The sequence below is a fragment of the Haliaeetus leucocephalus genome, unplaced genomic scaffold (genome assembly GCF_000737465.1).
Source record: "Haliaeetus leucocephalus isolate CR32 unplaced genomic scaffold, Haliaeetus_leucocephalus-4.0 Scaffold0, whole genome shotgun sequence".
Classification (NCBI taxonomy): Eukaryota; Metazoa; Chordata; class Aves; order Accipitriformes; family Accipitridae; genus Haliaeetus; species Haliaeetus leucocephalus.
The window spans coordinates 4,033,050-4,044,861 of NW_010972436.1; the positions used below are offsets into that span (position 1 = coordinate 4,033,050).

Here is an 11,812-nt window from a genome sequence, read left to right on the forward strand (position 1 = left end):
GGGGAAGTGAGCGAGCGGCTGTGTCATGCCTAGTTGCTGGCTGGGGTTAAACCACAACATCATTGTATAGGGCTTACTGAGCTGAAGGCAGTGTGTATGCAGCCTGTAAATTAATACATTCTTGCTTGGTAAAGAATGTGTGCTGAGACAAGGTGTATTACCCAAGATGGAATTAAACTCAGAGAATCTTAAGAGTTACAATTATTAAAACTCAATTTCCAAATTTAGTAACTAGGGATTATTATAAAGACATTCCATCCAGTATTAGCTGTAAATATTTGGCAAACTATCAAGTCAAAATTGTTACATGATTAAAACATAGTTGTCAATAAAATCCTGAAGCTGTCTTTCATACAATTAATCACCTTAAGACAAGATCTTATTTTTGCTCCATGCAGTATCTACTGCATTATTAGGCAGTATATATATTGTATCAGTCATGGCCTGCATGCTGCAATGTTTTCTACAACGGACTATTAAAAAACCAACGCACTGAATAAGGACTGAAGCTACTGCACTTACAAATAAAATACTAAGTGGGGAGCCCACATATAAATCTGTACAGTAATATACCAGTAGAAGTACTTTATCCAGACCCAGCATATCAACAGTCAGCTAAATCTCACCTTCTTTTTTCTTCCGAATATCAAGCTAAGGCCAGAGAAGAAGTATAAATTGAGGGTAGGAAGGGGACTGAAGACTCCACAGCACTCTTACTGAACTAACTCAAGAACTTGGTGCCCAGTTCTAAAGGCAGGAGTAAGTCTTTGACAGAAAATACTCCCTCCCCCAGCACAGGGGCTATCTAATTTGATATGAAGTATTTCTCACAACATTTGAAAAAAGAATAAAAATATAATTTCATCACATGCACATACCCATAGCCTGTTTGCAAGAGGAAGGAAAGAAGGAACAAAACTAAGATGACTGACAAAAGTAGACTTAGAACAGCTTCAAATTATAATAGTCTGGCTGGGACTTACCTCCAACATCTCACTCAAACGCACATCAGTTCTTTGCTAAAAAAAATAAAAAAACCAACAGTGATAACTACACAGAAATGAAGAAAAATATTTTGCCACTGAACAAAAACAACTGTACATACCAGTGTTTTTATTGTTCTCAGAGACTTTAGCAGTCCAATAAGCAACTGTCGTTTCCTTTGATTTGCAAGAAGCCCCAAACTAGTTTGTGTAAAGCCTTCCTTTGCTATATTCAGGTGTCTGCAAAAGTTAAAAATGTACATAATCTTTGATGATATGTAAAATAAAGCTTATTTCTAATTCTAACATGTCCCTCAAAATACATGCTAGAAAATAAGACTGTCAGCACTGTTAGGGAAATCCAGAAATTAAGATGATACCAACAGACTACTAAGAAGGTAGGTTTTCCCTTCTCCAGAACTTGTCTGTGGATCAATAGTGTACCTCAAAAGGTTCCTGTTTTAAAGAGAACTCCCAATTGAAGTGAGAGCTGCAAGAGAGAAAGCTGCTGGTATTTGTTTCAGTATCTTTAACTACTATTGCTAATTCCATTCACTACATAAATAGGAAACATGATCAGCAAGCAAACTTCCTCGGTTTACAGATTTCTTCCTAAATATTTTTTCCCCCTTTCAATCTCTGCCGTTATTTAAGCAAGATACCTTCTTCCATTTGTGCAAATAACAGCTGCTAACTGAAGGCCAGTCTGCAATGATGTAACACGTTCAAGTTCCTACAGAGAGACAACAGGTTAAATAAATATACAAGTTCAAGTCATGCTACACACCGGTGAAGACTAGTGATTAGTAGCATTCTCCTGAGATGTTATTATGACTTTGTAGAGTTACTTTATATATTATTTGTTTCATCATTTCATATATGCTAAGCGCTTGAATGTAACATTAATATAGAACTATCCTTTAAAATACACATTTATTTGAAGAAAGATACTTGAAATCCATTTTCATTGCAGTGGGACCCTCTACATTTATATACTGTACATTTAGCCTAGGAATCTCTATACCATTAATGCACCACAGCAGAATGATCAATCCTTCAGGGACAGAAGCACAGGGTTTAATTTGCATTAATATGACAGAGAGCAGCAAAACAAAGAAACAAACAAAAAAAAGTTTCACACAGCATTTTCTCATTTAGAAGCACTTGTGTTCCACAATTTAATAGATGTCACTTCATAATGAATGTTAATTGTATCCTGTTGAATTTCAGCTGAACACTCTTCAGCACAGGTGGCCTGAATTTAGCTTGATTTTGACTTTGTGAAGTATGTAGCACAATCTGAAAACTCCTTTAAAAAAATAAAATTTTTAATATACCTATTAGCATTTCTTCTGTTAAGAACAGCACTGCAGAAAAGTGAATGCTGTCCCCACGCTACAGAGAAAAAAAGACCCACAACTTTTTTTTTTTTTTTAAATAGTACTCATAATTTCAAAATGTATCAAGTGCTTTCCATGGGGAAAAGGGAGATCTTCACTTTGAAAACTAAGGTAATTCTAGAGATATGACAAGCAAAAACAAGTTTAAAGTTTAGTTCAGTTTAAGATTGGCTCCTGGTCAGTCTCCAAAGATACAAGTAATTCTAACAAATCACTGAGCTGCACCTTTCACCAAAAACAGTTCCTCCTTTACGTTATCAACATTGCTTTTGGAAAAATAACAGCTTAGTTGCTGATATGCATAATATCTTAAGAAACCAAATTCAAAGATTACTTTCCTCAGTACCTACTTCTCACTAAAAACATATCTTGCAAATGTCAGAGCTATTCAAAAGGCCATTGTTCCCTTTTTCATGAGGAAACGCATAAAATAAGGAGCGACTCCATTCCAGTCTTGCCTCTTGCAAAGAATCTGTAAAATCTCTCCTTTGAACATTGGATGGAGAGGCATGGGGAGAGAGCGCAGCTTAACAGTCCTCAGAGAGGGAGTCTTCCGTTCAGCATTTAGGGCTGAACACATTTTTTCTCTTCTCAAAGACAATCTTCCACCCATTGGTTGTTCCTAAAGCATACCTTTCCTTCTAAGGAGAAGGGACAACTATAAATCCCTTACCTTGTGTCTGTGCCATGCCTCTCTCAGCCCATAGTAGTGCCTGTTAGACCAGTACTTCATACTAGGAATGGGGTGCAAACCATGATTTCCCCACACTTTGCTTTGCACAGTGTCCAGGAGACAAAGAGTCAACTCCATTTTTGCTTCTTCTAATGACCTGTTACCGTCACTGGACACTGAACTGGAGCTGCCATTACCAAAGTACCCACAGCACATCAGGAGATTCATTTCATGAGTCAGTGGGAAAGTGAGTCCTATGATGCCCACCAGAAATCTCTGGTAAGTATGTCTACTGACAAGAATAACTCTGTGCAAGCCTGTGCCCTTAAGTAACACTGAAGGATTATTGACTTAATCAGGCAAATATACATTTGAGAAATGTTTTTAAAAGATTCTTACTGGCATGATGGATTTTTAACTTGTCCCTTTGGAACATCTGAAAGAATGTCTTGGTATAAAACATGTGCACCTCACTAAGATGTTGCTGGGATAAGAATATTAACATTACACAGCAAAACGCAAGCAGCACATTCTCCACAGTACTATTATGCACTGAGAGGTGGTTTCCAAAGTGAAGCTGCTGGATTCAGAAAAAGCAGCACTCAATGAAAAACATCAATTCCAAACATGCACAACAGCAAAACTATACCAGAAGGTTTTCGTACCATACAATTACCCTTTCTGCCCCCCTCTACACTATCTTATGAGGACTCAACCACTGTAGCACTTACCCAGCCTCCTTCTGCAACAGCCTCCCACCTGACACCTCTAACTAAAACTGAAATAATATTACCCTTACAGCTATTGCAGGAGATGATGCAAACAATGCTCACACACAACCCCCCCGACCATTCTTCTTCAAACAGCAGCACTCCTCCTTCTACCCAGCAAAATGCCAGAGCACAGATGGGACACTCACAAGGTCACTAAGGCTAGATGTGCAGGCCATGAGCATAAGCGAGCAGAAGAGGAAGTTGTGCCCTCTGGATGAAAGGGGAAGGTAATTCCAGCTCCATGATGCCTACTGTGGGTTAACACCCAGGAGGTTCACGCCCTAGCCTGCAGCAACAGTGTATACCAGCTGAGAAGCAGGAGGCAAGGAAGACAGGGACCCAAGAGGAAGAATGTTAACCACTGGTATGACAATGCTTTTTGCAAGGTGCTGTACACACACAGAATTATCCAGCACAGGATAACTCTCAGACTACTTTGATAACAATCCCAAGTTTTCACTTTGCAGAATTCTCACTGTCATTTCCTGGAAAGGTCAGATAAAATCAGGCAGAGCTGACCAAATGTATCGGGGCATTATTAAAAATAAATGGGTAGAAAAAAAACACCTTCTCTTTAGAGAATCATTATGACAGCTGTTCCAATTATGTTTTGGAAGCAATGAGAAAAGCTGTGCCAATATTCTACTGCAAGCAGCTAAAGTAGTTTTGCTTTGTTTTGTTCTCAGAGATCTTTGACATGTTGAGGTTCTACTTCCAGCTCAGTTTTCTCTTAGACACTTTCTTGTCACAACTGCCTGAGATTAGTGGCAGGTCTCTGGTTAAGTGCTCTTTGAAAAGGTCATTGCTGTTTTCTCTTACGGAAAAAGATCTGAAACTATTCCTAACATAGGCACTAAAGAAACTCCTGTTCAAGTCCATTACAGGTATTAGTCAAACCTGTGAATTTATATTTTCAGAAAGCCTTCTTAAAATGGTCATATGCCAAAGCCTTTATCATCCTAAGGGCCTACAGCTCAATACACCCTTCATTCTTTACAGATAACACGTTTAGCATACATAGACAGCTAGTTCCAACCAGGCACTAGCATCTCTACTAACAAATTACTACGTTTAATCCCCAATGAAACAAGTGCAGCATTATAACAGCACAAAATGGAGTAATTTACTCTTAAAAAGTGACTGTTAGTTGTCTTACCTGAACATACGCAGGCTGTTTTTCAAGAATCAAGTCTGCAACTTTCTTAGATACCTTAAAAAGAAGAATATTATATGGGATACATAGCAATCTCAATTAAGTAGGCCATCCCTATGCTGAAGTTCTACAAGAAGTTTGTGATTCCGTATCATTTAGTTCTGTAGTTTTCCAATTTATTAATAAATATGCCACAACAAGGTAAAAAATCCTAAAAATGACAATCAGCTTTCCTTAGGAGCAAGAAAAGAAAAATGTTTACAGTTCCATCTAGGAATTAGTGGGCATTTTTAAATTAATCCCTTACCTCTCTGCTTGTTAAGGAACACGCTAGAATAGAAAACAGAAATAATATGGGACACTGCAAGTGTTTACATTCTGCTTATGCTACTGCTAGAGTACAAATTTAAGTTAACCATCTACCGTGGAGATCTAAGCAAGCCATAAGCACACCTACCTTTCAGACTGATATTGTGTTAAATAAAATCCATGTCAAAATGAATATTCACCCTGTGAGCATTATACCCTTTCTTTTGCACACAGAACATGCATATTTTAAAATTTTCTCCATTGTTCTGAATGAAAAGTGGTGGAATGCTACTGAGAACTGCTGTCTCTACTGAATTTAAAAATGGGATTGCTTCCTTGATCAGTCTCTTGTGCACACACAAGCTTTAAAAAAAAATCCAACACTAACAGTCTAATAAATGTAAGCTTGACACTAGTGTGTTTTGTTTCATTTTTCAGCAGGGACTACAAACATAGTTTCAAACATGACAACAAAATTATTGGTATTGCTCTATATTCTTGGGGAACAATACTCCCAGAAATGAGAATAAAATAAAACTGGCTGTGACAGTCAGCCAGCCCACAATGCGCTACTGGGGAAGAGAGATGAGGAGATTTTTATGTATCTCACTGCTTAGTCAAATATAGCATGAAGCTGGGATCTTCAACCAGCATTCCTGTAACAAACTTACAGTGGCTCCACCAGGTCAGTTCCCATCCTCTGGAAAAGCACCTGCACACAAATGGTCTTCAAAGTACCCTGATATCATCAGCTGGCAATCTGGACAAGGGGCATACAACTAGCTATGCTTTCCTCCTTCCATATTAAAAAATGGCCAAAAATCACGAAACAATTTTAAAACCTCTTAGTTGTTCTATAAATAATAGAGCTTTCTTCTGCAGGACAGCAAAAGAACCACTCCAGAGCAGAGTGGGGGCAGGAAAGGATGTTATCAGGCCAAATGCTACACAAGCCTACATGACCTTGGGGCTCTAAAAAAGCTTTGTTCACTGCAGAGTCTGTATCCTGTGAAATTTTTACCTCCCTTTTCCAACCTGTTCTTCCCACTAGCGCTGTACCTGTAAAAGATTTAGGACAGGGATATAACTGCTAGTTACACATTGCACTAGTACAAGTCTAAAAGTTTGATTCTTCACTGTTAAGGGGATTCATCAAGCAGTACACAGGAATAAAAGACGCATTTCATTTTCAGTTTTTACACTTGTGCTGGTTTTGGCTGGGATAGAGTTAATTTTCTTCATAGTAGCTAGCATGGGGCTATGTTTTGGATTTGTGCTGAAAACAGTGTTGATAATACAGAGATGTTTTAGCTGTTGCTGAGCAGTGCTTACACAGAGCCAAGGCCTTTTCTGCTTCTCACCTCACCCCACCCCACCAGCAAGGAGGCTGGGGGAGCACAAGAAGTTGGGAGGGGACACAGCTGGGACAGCTGACCCCAACTGACCCAAGGGGTATTCCAGACCATATGATGTCATGCTCAGCATATAAAGCTGGAGGAAGAAGAAGGAAGGGGAGGACATTCAGAGTGATGGCATTTGTCTTCCCAAGTAACTGTCACGTGTGATGGAGCCCTGCTTTCCTTGGAGATGGCTGAGCACCTGCGGGCTGATGGGAAGTAGTGAATGAATTCCTTGTTTTGCTTTGCTTGCGTGTGCAGCTTGTGCTTTACCTATCAAACTGTCTTTATCTCAACCCACGAGTTTTCTCACTTTTACGTTTCCAATTCTCTCCCCCATCCCACCAGGGAGGGGGCCGGGGCAGGGGTGCAGTGAGCAAGCAGCTGTGCGGTGCTTAGTTGTTGGCTGGGGTTAAACCAAGGCAGCACTGCTTTTGTTTGTTTTGCAAGTTCTCAGTTACCCTTGACTAATAACAACTTCAACGCTGTCAAGCATCTGCCACAGCCATATGTTTTTTTTTTTCTTTCCCTGAACATAGTGATACTACTATTCTGAGCTTCCAAGCTTTCCTTTCATTTGGATGAGCGATATTATCCCAGGTTACTTCCATTCATTTCCAAATTGTCCCATCCCTTTTGGCATCTTCCATACAATTGTGTGATTCTTAACTTTTGGTATCCAGAATTGCAATTGCTAGCAATGAATGTGACTGCAGTTATCAATGCATGCAAACAACAATGTTCTTTTAGAGAACCAAACAATTTTCTCTCTCCTAATCACATCAGGAAAAAAATATTTCATCTCCTCAAGAAAAAAAAGATACAGCTGAGGATATCAGTAAACTAATTAAGTCAAACAGACATAGAACAAAAAAGCCTCCTAATTCAAATTGTCTGTACCAAGTTGATTAGACAAATTAAAGCTATGATACACATATTAAAGAAGTCTTGAGTGAGTTGAAATCCATCCAATGGAATGGAAAACTGTAATGGGAATCCTACAGAAAATACGGAGTCTATAGTGACCCCAAAACCAAAGGCATGACCAAGATCAGCTGTGCAAAAGCAGATAGTAACAGTCAGTGAAAAGTGGAAGATCAGAGCTCTATCACCTGTAATTCAGTCATTTGAGTGCTTTGTGTTACCAAAATTTAGAAGCTGGAATTATCTCTGAACCACTACTGTAAATTCCTATGCCAACTATAGATACAGGCACTGAAGTGAAAAAGGCAGCACCTATTCTTTTTCAAAAGCAGAGGTATTGTGGGATCTGTCAACAGACTTCATGAGTCCTCTATCTAATAATCTATTCACAATCAGCATTAAAATATTTTCGGGACTGAACTAACAACGTACAACATTCTGCAGTACAGTCTTGCATGAAGGACACTAACGTCCTTTAAGAGAGACAGCAATCTAAATGATACATCACAAGATAAATGGACAATAATTGAGACAGGAGAAGAAAATATGCAACAGTCTCTCACACTCACCTGGAAATACGACACAAGGACATGATATACAGCACACAAGAAATTTTAGCAACTTGGCACATGCCCAAGGAAGAAAATAAATCCAAGCAACAATTCCTTCCTATAGCAGAATCAATTGGACTAGATTAAGGAAGACACAAGAAAGGCCCAATCCCGACTGGGGAGGGGTGTTGGGGGAAGAATTGGACACGTTTGTTGTCCAAAGTTTTGGCTTTGAGAGTTTTTGTTTGTTTTCTAAAAGAAAGACACATCTGGGCCACATTCACTGGAAACCTTGTGCTCAGTTCTCAACCCTATTATTCATTAGCTTCCTGCACTTTCCAGTTCTCATGTTTCAGCAGCAGTTATGCACTGAGATTACTCCCCCAGCTGCAGCCAGTTCCCATCATGCAGGCAGAATGGCCAAGACACTGACAACAGGTATTAGGATTATCCAGCAAATCTCAGTGAAGTTGTCTCTCAGTCTTGAGTGTATGTCCTTGCAAAACTAGGTCACCATCAGATGTCCTCTTACTTTAAAAAACAAAACAAAACAAAACAACAACAAAAAACCCCAAACAAAACAAAACAACAACCAAAAAAAACCCCACAAAACCAAAAACCTCCACCCACTTTCAACTTCTTCCCTTATACCTCTTGGTGAGAAACATGGAATATTCATTTGCTCAACTTCTCACTAATACTTTACAAAATTTCATAGGTTTATTCTGGCATAAGCAGTCTTAGGCAGAAGGAACTTTTTCTCTATGTATTGTTAATGACCCAATATTCTCCTTCTATACATTTCATTCATTCAAAGACATGAATTAGGATTATTACTGTTATTTTACTTGCAGGTACTCTCCAAATGCCACAGTTAATACATTCATTTCCTGTACCATATTACTGATATTTAAAAGAGCAATGAATCAATAGTTAATGTATGAATAGAAAATAAAAAAGCCTGAAAGGTAACAAGTACCTTTCAGAAGCTGCAATTATGATTTCCCCCGTAAATTATAGTTATTACTCTTGTTTACATTTCATTTGTTTCATTATGTAATAACTCTGTACCAGTATTCACTAGAAACCCTTGTTGACGATTAACAAATTGGCAATGAAAAAGAGGAGAGAAAATAGCAACTCTAAGGAAAGAGTTTTTAAAACATTTTGTTTTACATTGCCAGAAATACCTCAAAAAAAGAGATACTACTGCACTATTCAGCACTGTGTTGAACATTACTTTTCTTGCAATACACAGGAAAAGCTGAACATTCAGAAAATCACATTTCTAAAGAAACAGTTAGCACATTTTCTCCTTGTTACAATATTTATCGCCAAGATATACTTCCATGATTTCACATGATGATATGATTTACTGATATGATTTTCCACTATAAAAGCACACAAAATAACATTAAAACAAAAATGCTTAATATCTAATGTTTAAGAAATCAAAACTTTTTCAGTTACACTTCTGGCTAGACTTATAGACAATACAACAAATTGCCTGAGGGTAGAGGAAACAACTTTACTTACAGCAGCTTGCTGTTGTTTTAATTTGTCTCTGTACTCTTCCAGTTCTTGAAGACTAAGTACTGGAGGAAGCCTCTGCATGTAAACAACAAATTAAATTCAGTGAGAAATTAAAGGATGTTAAATACATACGTAATATTAACTAACCAATCAATTCCATTAAAGAAACATTGTTATTGCTTCTGCAATCTAATTTGCAGAATTAATCCACTATTTCAAATGATGGATACTGAAATAAATCAGTGTTAAAATAAACAATGTGTTATCATAATTACATCATATAATATCGTAATTACCTCAAAGTTACCTTATTTTAAGCCATATATGTATACCCCCAACCCCCCTAATCATTGAAATTATGATGTCTCAGTCAGTTTGCTAAAAAAATACCCAAAATACAGAACAGATTTTCTTTTTTCCTCCAACTATTTTGGCTTTTTCACTGTAGTTTAAATTATGAAGTGCCTGTTAGCACAACTGATACTAATTCTACCATGTTAAAAGAAAGACTCTGTACCAATACTATATGCTAGAAGCTCCACAACCGCAAGATGAGGCGGGAGGGTACAGTTTTGTATTAATGCAAGATATAAGAAACAAAAGGAAAAATAGCTCATTGAAAAAAAAGCATACTTTTGACCCTCATTTTTTGTTACATTACTGTCTTTTCTTTTAAGAAGAGAGCTTACCTCTAACTCATATTTTACAATATCAAAGGAATCATTGGAAAAATAAACTTCTTCAATGCTGTTAATTATTTCTTGCTGAGCTTGAGGATCAGTTGGTTCTTCACGTAGTTCTCTGAGCTCCTCCTTCACAAAACAAAAAAGGATTTCCATGATCTAATATCACATCCTAACAAGAACAATGTTTTACCATAACAAACACTTTTCAAAAGCCATTTACAACATTAATATAAGAAGCAATGGCAAAGAATAGAAAGATCAGTACACTGCAATTTGTTCTTCCCATTACAAACAGTAAGATATTTAAAAATTCTCAAAGAACATAGTGCAGACTCCAGTGTTGCAGATCGCTTAAACACTTCTTCATCAATACATTTATGGCACAAATGCATTTTGAGTCCACAGTTTTTTCCTCCTAAAGTTTAGAAATTCTCATAATAAACTAAATTGGCAGGTTATTTCTCCAGAAGCAAAAAAAACCCACAAAAACATAACAAATAAAACCCCAATTTTTTAAACCAGAAGAACCATCTTTGTAAACCTAAGGTAGATAGTGTCACTACAAACGTGTAACTTTTCAGTTCAGCCCTCAGAATTCACTGTAATAAAAGCTGTGCCTTTAAATACTTGAATTTTTTACAGGCAAAACCAGAACAGATCTGCCTTCTTTGCACAAAATTAACAGATTTCAGATTTTTCTCCGACTAGCAGGGTGGTCTAAGCAGAGATGTGCTGTCAGCTTTCTGAAAGCTAGTATTAAAGAGGTGCGCATCCACCTCTCCCTGCTGTCACGATCTCCCCGGAAGGTCTTCTCAACAACCCAGCTGCTTCCACTGGTTGCAACAAACCAAGGACTGAGCCTGAGCCTCATCTTCCCCTCTTATACTGGACATTTCAACTAACACTAGCCCTCTCCTGGAGGCTGTTCCCCCCAAAGGAATGAAAATCTTTTATCAGAGACTGAAAAGGGAGAAATGCCAGGATATTCTTTCACCAAAAATCAATATAAAATGGATCAAATTGCTCGATATTGGAATTTAATCCTGATAAAGCGATCCAGCAGACTGAGTGTCCCATAAAGACCCCAAGCTTTCCAACAATGCCGAGTTGTTACAGTGGGACAAGATGCTGGCATTTTCATCACCAAGAGCTCAAGGGCTTATTTCACCAGCTAGAGGCATCAGATTTTAGATTTATTGACTAAACAACCACTAACTTGCTTATTTTGTACATCAATTGAAATAAGGTCAACGCGTGCACATTATGCAGCAAAGCGACATTTTCAATACAAAGCAAGGTTCTGTTTCTCTATGGAATTAGAGGTAGCCAAGGGGTGACGAGTGAAGAGTTTGGAAAAGCATCAGAAGGAGCTGCTGCTCCTCTAACATACCTCTCGCAGAAAAAAAAGAAAAAAAAAAGAAGGGGGGGGG

The 11,812-nt window shown here is 38.0% G+C and overlaps 1 protein-coding gene across 9 annotated transcripts in view; it reads right to left on the reverse strand.

Annotated features, from left to right (window-relative positions):
- The window catches only part of CCDC132 (coiled-coil domain containing 132), a 99,810-nt gene that overhangs the window by 78,070 nt on the left and 9,928 nt on the right, over positions 1 to 11,812 (reverse strand). For all 9 annotated transcript variants that reach the window (XR_774548.1, XR_774551.1, XM_010570302.1 and 6 more), the window contains exons 3-8: positions 10,386 to 10,508; positions 9,700 to 9,771; positions 4,986 to 5,039; positions 1,646 to 1,716; positions 1,106 to 1,223; positions 984 to 1,019 (exon numbers count right to left, since the gene is read on the reverse strand). Coding sequence is in view for 7 of the 9 variants with exons in the window: in XM_010570302.1 (XP_010568604.1) it covers positions 984 to 1,019; positions 1,106 to 1,223; positions 1,646 to 1,716; positions 4,986 to 5,039; positions 9,700 to 9,771; positions 10,386 to 10,508 (474 nt within the window). In the remaining 2 variants the exon portion in view is untranslated. The remainder of the gene's footprint in view (positions 1 to 983; positions 1,020 to 1,105; positions 1,224 to 1,645; positions 1,717 to 4,985; positions 5,040 to 9,699; positions 9,772 to 10,385; positions 10,509 to 11,812) is intronic.